Here is a 15,236-nt window from a genome sequence, read left to right as displayed (position 1 = left end):
AGGGTCTGAGTACTTTGGACCAAACCAGACATTAGAAGTCACATTTAAGACCAAATCAAATAATAGACATTATAATAACAGCAATAATAATCACTGGGTTCAGTCTAATTATGATACATACAGGAACATTAAAGTCATTTCTCATTATACACAGATTAGCAGCAGCCACAGACTCACACACACAGGTACATTTTACATTTCCTTTATTATAACATAATAAGAACATACAGAAAAATAGGTTTGGTCCATGAAAAAATCTGCAGATTTAAATAACACTGCAGTTCCCCCCCAGTGTCGTGTTTTCCTCCCCAGAGGTTCCCACCACTCATTTCACATCACACACCTGTCCAAACCCACATTAGTGTATTGTTGGTTTGTTAATGAAATGCACACACACCAGAGTTTTAGCCAAGACCCTTGTCTTCATCAGGGAAACAACCATTAAACCACAGGAGGTGTCAGGTCTTCAGCCAGTGTACGAACATCTGCTCATCACACCTGAGGCCGAGCTCGTTCAAGTGTTTATGGCTTCTCTGCACATGAATGAACACACACACAAACTGAAGCAGGCGACATGAATGCTGAGCTTTCTGCCCTGCAGAGCGTAGAGCTCTGAGAGCGAGGGCCGATTCATAGAAGTACTGCTTCAACTATCTGAGCGTAGACAAAGAGTTCAGAAAAAGATCTGAGAAGAGATACAACTTTACTTCACATCCATGTTCAGTTTTTTCTGCTCAGTATTTACAAAACTATATCGACTAGAGGTACTCAGACTAGCTACTTCCTTGATAATCTGTACTAGCTAACAAGACAAGTACTGATATAATACATATTTTAAAAACAAAGATCATTGATAATAACAAAAGAAAAAATTTCAGACTAAATGGCACTCTAATGAGTAATAACCACAGCAGTTTATATCCTGCTGTGACTGACAACGGACCGAGGCACAAACTGCCAGAACTAAACTCCTGATTGATTACAAACACAATCACAATCAATATCGAACTGAACGGGCCAGCATCTGAGGGCCAGGTTAGGAGTGTGAAATGTAAATTTACTTTCCAAAAAGAGGGAAAAAGAGCTGTGACAGAGTCAACACATTCAAGATATTTTTAGTTCAGGGACAAAGTACATTTAAGTTGTCAGGTACAATCTGCCCTCTGCTTCTCACTGGTGTACAGTCTGTTCTTTGTGTGGGCACAATGTCTCAAAATCAAAAGGAATGCTTCTGGTAAGGAGGAGACATGCAGAGGAAACACACTGTGCTTGAGGAGCTGTGGTCAGAGGGAAAAACTAAAACATACAGAAACATGGAAACAGCAGCTACATTGCAGTGAGCAGTTGAGCTGCAGGGACAAGTAAAAAAAACATCCTACAGAACAGTAAAACCATCTAGTTTCTATGAGTCTAAGTTTGTCTGAAGTCAGTTTGTTCGTCCACACACACACACACACACACACACACACACACACACACACACACACACACACACACACACACACACACACTCGTTAGTCATCATCTCATCTGCAGCCTGTGGACTGAAGTCTTTAGGTGTTCCTGATGCCAAGCGCCTGCTCCAGCTCTTGTCGTCTCTGCTGGACCTGAAAGACATTTTCACACACATTTCATCACCAGAGAACAAACCTCATGATCAAAACAACAGGACTGAGATTAAAAAGCTTTAAACCTCATCATCAAAACACTTTTTAAATAGCTCTGTTGTACTTATTGTTCCAGTTTGTTCAATATCTAATGTCTAAAATGTGAGGATTTGTGCTGCTGTTTGTCGTATAGGACAGCAAAGTGAATCAGTCTGGGTTTGGTCTGTTGGTCAGAAACAGTAAGTGATCTGAATTCATTCACTTATTATCACTTATTATTATCGATGAAGAAAACAACAGGCAGATTAATAGACAGTAGTCATCAGTTACAGTCCCAGTAGTGACTGATATGAAGTATTAAGCTCTACACTGAAGAGGACTGAGCAGACAACAATCAGATTACCTTGGAGTAGAAGTATCGACAGACAGCTTCCTGAGCCCAGGGCTGGTAGTAAAACTCAGCCCGCCGCTCTTCCTCTGGGTTTCCTACCACATCAGTCATGGTCTGTTAACAAAAGACAACACATCAAACAAACTGCATGTGAACTGGTCTCGGAGCTGATGGGTTACATAGTAAAACACCCTGGAGGAAGATCCTCTAGAGAAGGGACTGAATCAAACATGTGATGAGCGTGTTGTCAGGAGAAAACTGTTCCTCTGATGATGTGCTCTGAATTCATTCATCTGAACAGAGGCTGCAGGTGGTGATGTCTGGTCAACACTTAACCAGCTCAGTGAACAGAGGGCAGACAGTCTGCATCCACTCACAGGTTATCAAAGGTTTCACTGTTTTAACTCGGAGGAGGAGCTGATGTCCACAGTTATATCATGGAGTTTAGTCTTTTCACAGCTGAACCTTGGATTCATGTCACTGTGACACAGAAAACTACAGCAGAGAACAAATATCATCAACCTCCAATACCACAGCAGAGCTGTTGATATGATGAGATGTGTGTCTGCTGCCTGTCAACAGGTTAAATATTAAACAATTCCCTCTGAGATACTCAGTTATTTCTCATTTGTTTTCAGGTGAGAATGGCCTGCTTCTCTTCAGTGGTAAGTAATAACCCTCACAAAATGTGATTCTAGCTGCTGCATTCAACTCGGTCAGGACAGGACTGCTGGGAAAGGACTGTCAGGACAGGAGTGTCAGCCTAAGTTAAACACAGTGGAGAGCAGCAGAGGAGGCTACACCAGTGTGTGGTTCAAAGAGTGTTCAGCTGATTTCACAGACAGACACTCTGGTCATTTTCAGACAGAGTTGTATTGTGAAGTGTACAGTCTGTCTCTGCTCTGTGTTTGATGCTGCAGTTATACCAGAGACATGCTGCTTCATGTGTCTGACCTCAGGCTGAACTGGAGAACATTCAGGCTTCAAAGAGCTTATTCTCCTGAAGGACTGACACCACAGCTACATATTTACACTTTAAACTGAGGTGACTCAACCTTCTCTCACAGTAACATTTAGAGATACATGGTATGATATGTGATGGGGGAAGAAGATATCAACTTTACCACTGTAGAGACTGATACTGGACCACAAACAGAATGCATTCAGTTCCCTGAAGATGAAGTGTGAGGCTGTGACAGACAGACTGACCTTGAGGTCTCTGCACTGGGACTGCAGCCAGTCGTTGATAAAACCCTGAGGATCTCTGGCAAAACTCAACATGAACTCTCTCTGGGTCTTCAGCTGGTTAATGGTCTCAATGGTCTCATGGATCTGTGGAGTCAGACACAGGAGACAGTCAATCTAAAGTAATAACTAGGTATTAATCAAACAGAACATCAGACACACTGAATAACTAGGCTAAGATCAGATCAGTGATAGCTCAACACCTGTAGATCCCAGTTGAAAAACTTAAGACTCTATAATATAATGATATGATACAGGACACCAGGGATCAGTTTGAAATAAAACCTCCCTGTCACCAGGCCAGGGTCAGATTTGAAAAAACACAAACTGAAATTTAACTTAACAGATGAATTAGAATAAAACCTTTATAACACAGAGTCAGTTTGCACTGAAGCTGTTGAAACTGTTTTAAAATTGAATTACTACATCCATTAATTCAGAGCAAAGCCAGATGGCCTGTCTGTACAGTCAGGTGTGTGTCTGTCTGATGACAGGTACTGTAACATCTCTTCATTTGTATCACTGATGGTCTTCATGTTTTTCAGAGGAGAAACTAAACTATTTCATCCTGAGAAACATCTCTCTTCCTCCTCACACTGCCTGAGAACTGTTCAATAATCTGTACCAATAATCTGTAATTAAAACATTATAATTAAACTAATTAACAAACCTGTCTGAGACTGATCCCAGTTATCTTTATGAGAAATAAAAACAACAAATATTAACAGCTATATGTTTATTCCTCTAAGTCTACTTTGATGATTTGAAACATGTTTTTGTGAGTAAAGCTGAACACAAACAGAAGCTTTATTTAAAAGAAAACAAAGTGTAAATACTAAAATAATCACTGCAGGAACTGAGGAGGCTGGCTGTTTCACTACGCTCAGTCTTTACTCCAGCCTGCTGAGAATACTACTTTACAACAAGTCTATGAAACACATAGAGAACAGGAATCACCACCATGTTATTGTTCATGCAGAACCAAAACACAGATGATGACGGGCAACGAGGAAAAAGACACAAAAGAAAAAAAACGCTAAACAAAGAAGAAAAAATCCTTGACAGGCCCAGAGAAATTAGATTATTATTGTTCAGCCTCGTCTGTAGGGTAATGACAGCTAGTCTGAACACAGGTCCTGACAATAAAACAGGTCCTGTCTCTGGGTCTCTGCAGGGTCAGACAACTGAGACAGGCTGTGACATCAGAGACAGGGTGTAGATCAGTCATCAAACACAACTATAAAGCAACAGAAGGAGAGGTGCCTACAAACTGTAAACAGGCTGTGTATTTACACTGTTGACTGAGAACAAAGACGACACAGGAGGACGTCTGTTAGAGGAACGACTCCACGTCTTATCAGTGTGATTACAGCCAGGGTAATGTCTGCTCACAGGAGTTCAAGAAGACCTGACTGACCTCAGAGCAGGCTAGAACACTCAGCCAACAATCTGTGGGAGCAGACATGTGTGAAATTACCCTCAGCAGGTTCATAAATGGGCTCAATGGAACGGAAGTTAAGAGAAAAAACCTGCCCATTCACATTACATTTAAATCGATTGTACTTAAAATGGCCTGAAACAACTGCTCCCTGACAAAATGATAGGAAAATTCTTAACTATTATCTCAAACTAGAAAACCCTTCTTCCCTGCAGTGTTTCTGAAAGAGGGAGTGTTTTGTAGTGGAGATCAAACCCTCACATAAACCTGCAGGAAACAGGAAAAACAGCTCTCCACAGTGGACTCAGAGATCTGAGACAAACAGAAAACCTGGTCCAGCTGGTGGTGGTGGTGGTGGTGGTGGAGGCCTACCTTGTTGTCCAGTCCTGCTATCTCCTGCTGACTGGCTGTGGAGAGCAAGAACGAGTTCATCTGGGTCTTCAGTGTGTCGTCCACTTCAACATCAATGTCATAACACGCAGTCTTCTTCTGGTCATTAGGGTCCACACTGTTCACACAGTTAGTTCAGTTTATACAGTTCAGTCAGTTCAGGTTGTGTGTGGTCACATCAACAGCAGCTGATCACATTAACAACAACACTGGACTTAAACAGCAGACAGCCTCTTATACTGGGTACAGTGTCAAACATTCAGAACAAATATTATTATTATTGACCATAAAAACACAGAGATCAGCTGGTTAATGACCAATCAACAATTTTGTTGAGGATGAAGACGTATTTATTAACATTTTGTATAGTTTTATTCTAATCCAGTTATTGACTCCTGTAACTAACTGTAGGCACAGTGTTGACCTTCTTACGGAGGTTACCTGATCACATGGTTGATGATGATGGGCTCCGGAGGCATCAGGAGAGCGTGCAGACGCTGTGGGATCTCAGAGAACTTCATTCGCTGCGTCTCAAAAATCTGCAAAAAAGACGACCCTCAGTTATCACAACAAAAAACATTTCGAAAAAAATCAAGGAGACTAAAATATTAAAAACATAACTAGTTTTAAGACGTGTGTTCTGTTTTAGAAAAGCTCTTAAAGGATCCACACACAGACCTGTCATGGGTACAGACAGGAGAGATTTCAATATACAGCTGAAACTTCAAGTTGATTATCATTGAAAAATAATAAACAACTATTCTGATAACAGGTTAAATGTTGTTGTCCTCTTATTAAGCAGAAGCTTGGATGTTTCAGCCTCTCAGATGTGAATATTTCCTGCTTCGCTGTCTGTAAACTAAACATCTTCACATTTTGGATTTTGGTGAGTTTTAAGACATCATCTTGTGAATGACACATTTTTATTGACTGATGATCAAAACAAATATTAACTGCAGCATTATATCAGTAGTAATGTCTCAGTGGAACTGTATAATAATGATATGATAATGTCTGTTTGACAAAAGTTATTCAGATTAATGTTTAAATCAAACTAACAGAATGAGTTACTGAGGTGTTTTTCAAACAGAATTAATTACACCAAACATCACATTATACATTTACCATATTGTTATATATTCTGGTATTAAAAACTTAATTAAAATTGATAAGATTTCATTGTACTTAACTGTACAATGACAATAAAGCCTATTCTATTCTATTCTATTTAGTCAGCCTTAGCTGCAGCTAACTCAGAGTAGGGTTAAGGTCATGTTTGTTTCTTTGTTATGCAGCTCAGACGTTTCTGCTCTGAAATGACCACTGACTCCTCCGCTCCATTTTCTTTTTATTCTCCTGAAGTTTGTTGCTCTGATGTTTGAGCACATCGTGACTGTATCGTGGCACAATTCACAAAACAAGCTTTTAAAATCAAAGCTCTATTCAACACTTTCCACATTCTAAATCAAAGTAGTGCCTTTACAACAAAGTGTAAATATCAGAAGAGTATCACAGAGGTCAAATAAAATATATTTCATACGTTAACTTTGCAGGAGTCAAACATTAATTTTCCACAATCCTCTGTTTACCTTGGCTGAGTAGAAAAGAATTCAGTGGGAAACCTCTGAGTGACCCAGAAAGAGAGAGTGGCCATAAAAGGATAGAGGGTGATGGGAGAGAGAGAGAGACTGTGCAGCATCAAGAGCAGGAATCAACCAGGATGACTTTCATTTCAGCTTCAGGAAGCAGCTGCAGTTTGTTCAGATTCAAACATTTCCTGTTTAACTCAGAGTAAATAATGAATTCAAGGTGTGTACAGCATTCACCTGCTGCAGGTACTTGTCACAGTTGATGAACTCGCGCTCATGGGGGTCTTGGAGTTTGTGGGTCTTGACGTACTGCCACAGGGCCTGGATGATGACAGGTCTGGTCTGGGTGTGGATACCCAGCATACGAGCCAGACGGGGGTCCAGCTTGAACTGAGGGGGCTGTTTGGAGAGAGTGCACTGTTAGAGGAAGACTGGTTACCACTGAGAGGAGCAGAGTGAACACCTGAACGTTTACCTGGTAGTCGAGCATGAGCAGGACAGTGCAGCGGACACCCACATCACCTGGCCTCTTCACCTGGAAACCATCAGTCTCCTGGGTGGTGGCAGTCCTGTGCCACTAAAATAACATGAGGAACATTTTACTAACAGAGTATTTACAGATCAATGATGGTCCTCTTTCACCAGGACATGTTTTCATCAAAGAGGAAAACTGGGAAAACAAACTGAAATATGTAAAATAAATGATCTTACTTCCACCAGGTGATTATCTGGACCATACAGGTCCTTGTCTAACTCAATCACCAGGGACTTGAAGAAAGAAGAGAACTTCCTCTTCTGTTTGGTGGCTTCATACTTGGACACAGCCGTCTGCAAAACAAATATTATTACATTCAGTTCTGTTTAAAATATCAGTGTGTAATGGGTGTGATCCAAATCATAATCAGGACATAAAAGGAAAGAGAATAAATTCAGCATTATACCAAGGACCGGACAGAAATGACAAACACTGAAGTATATAAAAGAGAAATCAGTGAAATATAGATTAATATAACTAAACATCCCCCATGTGACGGCCATGGGGGGAACTCTGCTGGAACAAAAATCTGATTTGTGTCTTTATTAAAAGCCGTTACACAAACATCAGAAATACTGCAGAGAGTGGATCACATGGATCACTCAAATACTCAGAAAAGTCAGATAATAACTGTTTAGGGAAACGTTATGGTAAAACTAACACCGAGTTTGACTGTCTTCATGATATGTTTGGTGCTTTATCTCTGTAATCTGTCTGACAGTGTATTGGGAAATAACATTAGTTTAAAATAATGTTACAGCAGTTATTACAATGAAGGCAGCTCCACTGACAGAGACCTGCTGCTGATGAAATCCTCTTAATGGAAAAACTGCCACTTATCTTAAGACTACAAGAAGCTTAACTGGAAAAAAGGTTGTTTTGGCAGCAGGTAAACACAATAAGGGAAGATCCTAATCTGTTATATTGGAATTAGGCAGTCACAAATAATATATATGCACAGGAAAACAGTCACATCTAAGGGAATAAAACAAATATACAGCAATAATTAGCTTACATCTTCCAGCAGACGCCCCTCAACACGAAGCTCCCATGATGCAACAGTGCCTTCTCCATCCTCAGCATCTGGCTTTGCAGGGTTGAAGGTGTTGGATATGAAGATACGAAGCTTTCTCTTTTGCTAAAAATCAGACAGAAACAAGCTCAGTTTGAATTCATGTGATATCAAACTGTCCACAGTGACCTGACGCCTGAACTGATAATCAACACTGATTGGCAGACTTTAACTGCTCCTTAAAAGTTAAAACGTATTTCATTCAGTGAAGTCGACTTTATGGAGGGCAAAGTAAAGATAGCCCCACTGTGATCCTGTGCAGTCTAAGATAACATCAGTGTATTGATCTGCTGAATGCCTGGGGGGCCATTCAACCATCTGCATGTTGTCAGCTTCAACAATAAACACTTACTTTATTCAAACATGAAAACACAGAAGAAAAACTGAACCTGTTACGGACACCCTGTGAAATGTCTGCAGTCATAATGCTGGACACATCTTAGATTAAAAAGCCTTTATAAAACAGCATAGCCCTTAACTGAGCAGTGAGAAGGACCATGGAGGCTCCTGAGCCTCTGAGACTAGTTTCAGGTTTGAACAGGAGTGAATGAAGGAGTCCAGGAGTGAACAGTTTAAATGAACCGTACCTTAATGGGCCTCTTCAGGGCCTCCTGAATGTCCAGCCTTTTACGCATGATGGTCTGATCCAGCTTCCTCTCAAAAGCCAGCAGATCCATGTAAGCCTGAGACTCTGGAACCAGTTCCCTGATCTGGACCAGAACACAGGATACTGTTTACCACTGGGACAGACAAGAGTACATGAACTCAGCTGTTAAAAACTACAGGGAGCAAAATATGTACTGGCTTACTGGCTTATCAGGGTAACTTTAGGAGTAACTTGGTGACGTCAGGTGTAACTTCCTGGTTAACCTGTACTATGAAAGGTGGATAGGTTTTACCCAGGATCTGCTGCCATGGTAATTTACGCTGCGTCTCTAAGTTTATGTTCGTGGTTAACTCAGTGTTACTGGTGTTACTTTTACCTAAGTACCGCCCCACAGGTAGAACAACCAATCGATATTGGCACGACTGAGAGAGGCTGACTCCGTGGGATGGGGGTTGTCTAAAGACCGTCAGTCATCCCCACCACCACCACCAACCCAACCCCACCCAAAAAAAAAAGAAAAAAAAAAGTATGTAGTGGATGGTAGAGATATGTGGACCAACAAATGGTGTTTTTTATGCTCTGCTTTTCCCATTTTCACTATCAGTTATTTTATTTTGTAATTTTTTTTTCCTCACAGTCGAGCAGCAGAATTTAGCTCATTAGTGTTGCATATTATCGATTTCAATTATCATTTAAATGGAGATGGGGGGGCATTATTGTCCTGAAAGACAATATAATGCGACAGGCGGTTGTAATTGTAGACTACAGACCAAAACATGCAGCATTAATGATCAGATTGAGAAAGTCAGGGTTTGTCAACCGAGTAGGTTAAACTCCCTTCATAGTATAGGCCTCAGGTGTAACAGGTCCAACACCTGAACATAAACAGAACATCTGACTAACAGCAACTACAGCTGCTCAGTGTGTGTTAAGAATACCAGGAATCACACGTCTGCAGACAGATGGGAACATCTGAACAAAAGGTTTTTATAATAACAGTCAGGGAGAGAGAAAAACAGTTTGATGTTCAAGGTTTCTGCAGAATTCAACCATTTAAGACTAAAACCACACAGAGGGAAACTGAATAAATGTTTAATTTTAACCAAAGTATGAAAGCTGTCAGTAAGTGTTGGTAAAATCACATCCAAACACACTTCACAGGTAACAGTACCTCCTACAACAGGTTAGATAAAACATTTCATTTTAAACAGGTTTTATTATTTTAAGACTATTTCTGAGGAAACCTACATGACTGCTTTTAAACGTCTGCAGATATCCTGTGATCGGTGAAGACAATGAGCTTAATGAAGAGTTAAAGACATTTCTCTGGTCCAGTTTGTCAGATTGTTTTAATCCATCATCATGGACACCACCATGTCAAGTACATGAACTCTTGAACCTGTTCTTTAAACACCAGCTCTCCTTTTTTGAGCCACCAGAATTAAAATTCAAATGAACTTTCAAATGTAATCTCTCCAACAAACTCAAGGCCAGAGTGAATGGATTTCCACACACTGCTGTTTGACCAATACTCACCCTCTGAGGTAGAATTTTATCAGCCATCTTCTTCTTCTTTGTGCTATAAAAACAAATCATCACAACAAGTCAGAGAGGGAGTCAGAGCAGCTCGACAAGACAGACACACACAAACAGAGAGGCCAGTTACACTGCTGACAGACACACGCAGACACAGAGGCCAGTTACACTGCTGACAGACACACACTGCATCAGCTTAATCACTGTAAGTCATTTCCTGACACTGCTGCAGCAGGTTGGTGCAGAGCTGAAAACTGTGATGATAAATATAAAAATATAAACACCATCACTGTCTTCAGTACACCGCCAGGTACATAACAGGTACAACAGAAGGTACAGTTATTTTCTTTTATTCAACAGCTTCCATGTTCTCTGACTCTGTCTCAGTAAAATAAAACTGATTTAAAGGTCAGTAACGGGGATATGGATCAATCATCTGATTTTAATATAAATAAAATACATTTTAGAAAATAGTACACAATGCCTGTCATCATCTCCCAGGTTTAGTCAGACCAACAGGCAAACAGTCAAAGATATTTAATGCAGAGAGGAAAAATATCACATTGAAGAAGCAGAAATAACAGGATACTTCACATTTTCACTTGGAAAAGCACTGAAACTGAGAAATAGATTTTCACTACAGCTGTCAAATAATTAAATTTTGATCAACTCCTTGTTTTAGGTCACGTATAAAAAGGCTTTTCCAGAAACTGAGCTTTAAACTTCAGCTGCTTCCCACTGCCTCCAGCTGAAGTTTAAAGACATTTAACTGGGGTTATTTTAGTTTTCATCTGTCCAGTAACAGGACTTCTATATGAAACATTATTTCTTTACATTAAGAGAAGCTGCATGTGTCAGTGTTTTAGTCTGGAACAAAAAGAGACTCTGATCTGAAACTGGAGCAGTAAAAGACCTGCAGACCACCGATCACATTTAAATTTACATTAACAGGGTAAAATCCCTCTCGTACAGCCGACTGGTGATAAAGTAAAAAATATAATTAATTCTCAGTTCTTAAGATTGATCCTCTGTTTGAGATAATGCTCAGAGTGGGGGGAAACTTACTGCTGGTTGCGGTTCTGCTGCTGCTGAACCTGCTGAATCTGTTGGGGGGCCGGCCTTTTACGAGACGGGTCCATCACACCAGGCATCCCGGGACGAGACACAGGGCTGCTGCCGTATCCTGGGGGGCCCATGGCCGGTCCCTGTGGGGTCATACGGCTGGATGGAGGCATGCCCGGTCTCTGCACAGAGAGGACAGCAGAAAGCACCGGTTAAAGAGAAACATACTTTCAGGGCATTAGTTTTCTATTTCACACATCACTTCACAGCCTCTGAATCTGGAGCACAGAGATACCAGACAACCTGCTCTGAAGGTTTATGATGTGAAACAGGATTCACTGGAGTTTTCACCCTCAGGTTGGTTCAGACTGCAGGAATCTGGTCTGTGTACCACGATTCTGTTCCAGGAACATGATGTTAATCAGCAACTATTTTGATAACTGATTAATTATTTATGTTTTAAAGCAGAAATACCAAACATTGGAGGGTTACAGCTTCTCTTATGTTATAGTAAAATCTATCTATTTGGACTTTAGACTGTGGTCTGAAAGACAAGTGAAGACGTTACTAAGACACTGTAAAATCTGATGGGTTATATATCAAATTATCTGCAGATTGTCTGATGAGAAAAACCACCTGAACACACCCAGATTAACTAAAAAGGAAATATCTACAGCACACTGCAGTTTTATTAATGTTTCACTAAACGCATGACTGCAATCCCTGCTGAAAAACATCCTTCAAAAAGTATACAGAGATAGCAAGACTACACCTGAGTCAGTGAAGTGAAACATAGTGAATCCTGATGTAGTCAGACACTGTGGACATCACTGTACCTGCTCAACACAGCAGAGCAGATAATTACAGCTACACATCAACAAATAATGAATGAATGAATGTTCTTCTGATTTCATTTGTGAGTCCATGAGTCGCTGAGCATCTGAAATGACAAACACTGAAGGCACAAAGCACCTGCACTTCCAAGGTCAGAGTGTGATAAAAGCTCTGAGATGGTTTCTGAAGGTAAAAGAGTGTACTGTTGAGACATCCTTTCATTCAGTCTGTATGGATACAGTCTAATGTGATGATTATGTTTTCTACAAGACACAGAATTAAATAACAAACAAAACAGTCAAATGAAAATATGATGATGAAACATGAGCAGCACAACACCTGATGCAAAAACTATGTAGACAGAACAAAGAAAACTGAGACCACAGCAGAACAGAACACTGAACACTGCTTCTATCATCAAATCCCAAAGCTGGGATACGTGTCGTCAATGTTCTACAACAGCAACAACCTGCACCAACAAACACAGAACAAAGACCGCTACCAACTCACCAAACCATGTGCTAAGAACTCAAACAGACGACTTCGTGTATCTGACTGCATCAGTGCAGGTGAGGGTAGCAGACAAACACTGAACACAGCTTTCTCTCCAGCAGTCAGTCCAACAAATGACAGGGAGATGAAGGTACTCTCTCCTCAGCCCGTGGTGGAGGGTGAATAGTGATGGACACCGACTTCATCGACAATACAGGCTGGATGAATGTGCTCTGCCTTACCCACAAAGCTCAGTGTGGGCAGAGAGGGACCGTGTGCCGCTCCTTCACTGCTTTTTACACTATACATCAGTACAACCTTGGTTTACCTGAGAACAACCGGAGGATTCAGAGTATCTGCAGTATTCAGAGTATGAAGCCTCTCTGTGCTGTGAAAGGCTGCCTGTGTGACTGAAAGCAGTCAAGGACAGCAGAGAGAACAGGATGAAACATCCTTTCACTGAGCAGTGTTTCAGACTGCCAGCAGCAAACAATCAGGGATCATTTCTATCACAGAAACAGCCTGTTAGCTGGAGACAACCAGAGTCAGTCCAGTGAAAACACTGCACCACAGATCAGGACGTAAACACACAGAATCTGATACTACACATCCACAGGTCCACACACTGACCTGCTAATATTATAAACCTTTAACATGTCTGTACCAGGACTCCACCAGGTCACACCCCCACACAGTCAGGTGTTCTCAGGTGAGGTTTGTTCCTCATCACTGACGCAGACTGTATTCACATCCACATCATATCTGTACTGTTATTACTGTCACAGGTTTCATGTTAAGTAGAGGCAGTAACAGTATTATTAACACACTGATTTGTATCATGTTAGATCAACTGAAATCAATCCCTGTACAGTATTGTATTGTACTGTACTGTATTGTACTGTACTCTATTATATTGTAGCTCGAGCAAAAACAATGAAAAAACAATATTCCTAATACGAACAGATAAAGACTGGATGCATGTTCTCACACCAGTTCTTCTTCACGCCGATGTTGCTTTTACATTTTTATGTGTAATATTTATTAAAATTATATCACAGTAATTTCACCTGGATGAACAGAGAGACTCACTCTTTACAGAGAGAAGTTCTTATAAAAACAGGAACTTTAAAGATATAAAAGCTAACAAGCCTGCAACTATCAATTACTGTCATTATCCATTAATCAGACTAATTATTGTTAGATTAATTAATGTGTCTTTGTGTGTAGAAAACGAGTTTATGATGAATATATAATTATATTTTCCCAAAAACTGAGCTGACATTTTCAACAATCCAAAAATATTCACTTTACAACTGTGAATTAACATTTTTTGCTTAAAGCGACTAAATAATATATGTATATTTATATAATAATAATTATCAGTATACTTTCCAGCTACTTTTTTTCTGTTAATCAATTAGTCACTGCTTCTCTAGTCAATAAGGTCTGTAAAATCAGCTGCAGTACCGGCCTTGCTCAGTAAAAAGATGAAGAGTTGATAACAAAAAGTCAAACTTTGTGTAGTAACCATCTTTGTAGTGTAATACCTCTGCCAGCCAGAGGACTGCAGGTTTATCAGAAGCACAGAACACTGCTGCCTCTGTAAACTGGAAAACACCGGGTGGTCTGTAATAAACCAGGCTACAGCAGACACAGAGCAGGTCCAGGTTCAGGTCTCAGCCTCTCCTCACCGTTTAAACAGTTTACATTCATACAAACTGCAGCTTGTTCATTGAGGTTACACACCGTGTGTTACTATGCAGCTTCTCAACTTTTTTACTCAACACAAGCTTAAGCTCTCTAAAGTAAAAATGTGCACCGTTATTTGTTCGCGGTTCTTATAATGGGGCCTTTATAATGAGTTTACAGAGAGAAAACTGACCGGTTCACCAGCAGCTAGCCCCGTTAGCAGGCTAGGCTAATAGCTACCGTGACTAACTAGCTAAGACTAATGTTAGCGGGCGGGAGGGTTAGCGAATTCAAACACCTAACAAACTCTTACAGTCGGTCAAAGTGGCCGGTTCAGACGTTTCTCCCGGATAACTACTAACTACAACCGGGCTGTCGGCCAGTCCGAGCTACGGCCCGCACCGGCAGCGGTGGTTACCGTTAGCCACCGGTGACAAAGCAGCGGTAAGAGGCTTTGTTCTAGCGGACAGGCTAACGCGTCAGAAGCCAAGATGGAGCGATATCTCACCGGGTACCCAGGCCCGGGCATCGGAGAGCGGTACATGTGGTTCTGCGCGGCCGACGACGGTCCCATTCTTCCAGAGGGAGTTCCGGGACCCATGCCCGGTCCTGCGCCCGGTACCGGCGGTCCAGGTCCCATTGCTCCGCCACCACCACCCGTCGGTGCCGTCTGAAACCCCCCTCTAGCCGCCATCTCCTCTCTGAATGTCGCCGCCGGTGGAAGCACGGAGCTACCGCGAGAGCGAGAT

The 15,236-nt window shown here is 41.1% G+C and overlaps 1 protein-coding gene across 1 annotated transcript; it reads right to left on the bottom strand.

The window, feature by feature from the left end:
- Window positions 1-186: 186 nt before the first annotated feature.
- Window positions 187-15,228, bottom strand: smarcd1 (SWI/SNF related, matrix associated, actin dependent regulator of chromatin, subfamily d, member 1). Its single transcript, XM_018677790.2, has 13 exons — window positions 14,996-15,228; window positions 11,476-11,654; window positions 10,411-10,453; window positions 8,855-8,977; window positions 8,211-8,333; window positions 7,372-7,488; window positions 7,136-7,237; window positions 6,898-7,059; window positions 5,513-5,610; window positions 5,054-5,189; window positions 3,208-3,330; window positions 2,011-2,112; window positions 187-1,607 (listed from the first exon to the last, which is right to left on the bottom strand). Exons 1-13 carry the CDS (start codon window positions 15,179-15,181, stop codon window positions 1,554-1,556), a joined length of 1,548 nt encoding a protein of 515 aa, XP_018533306.1. The 5' UTR covers window positions 15,182-15,228; the 3' UTR covers window positions 187-1,553.
- Between the last annotated feature and the right edge of the window lie 8 nt (window positions 15,229-15,236).

The sequence above is a fragment of the Lates calcarifer genome, linkage group LG12 (assembly GCF_001640805.2).
Source record: "Lates calcarifer isolate ASB-BC8 linkage group LG12, TLL_Latcal_v3, whole genome shotgun sequence".
NCBI lineage: Eukaryota > Metazoa > Chordata > Actinopteri > Centropomidae > Lates > Lates calcarifer.
This window is presented reverse-complemented; position numbering and strand designations above follow the sequence as displayed.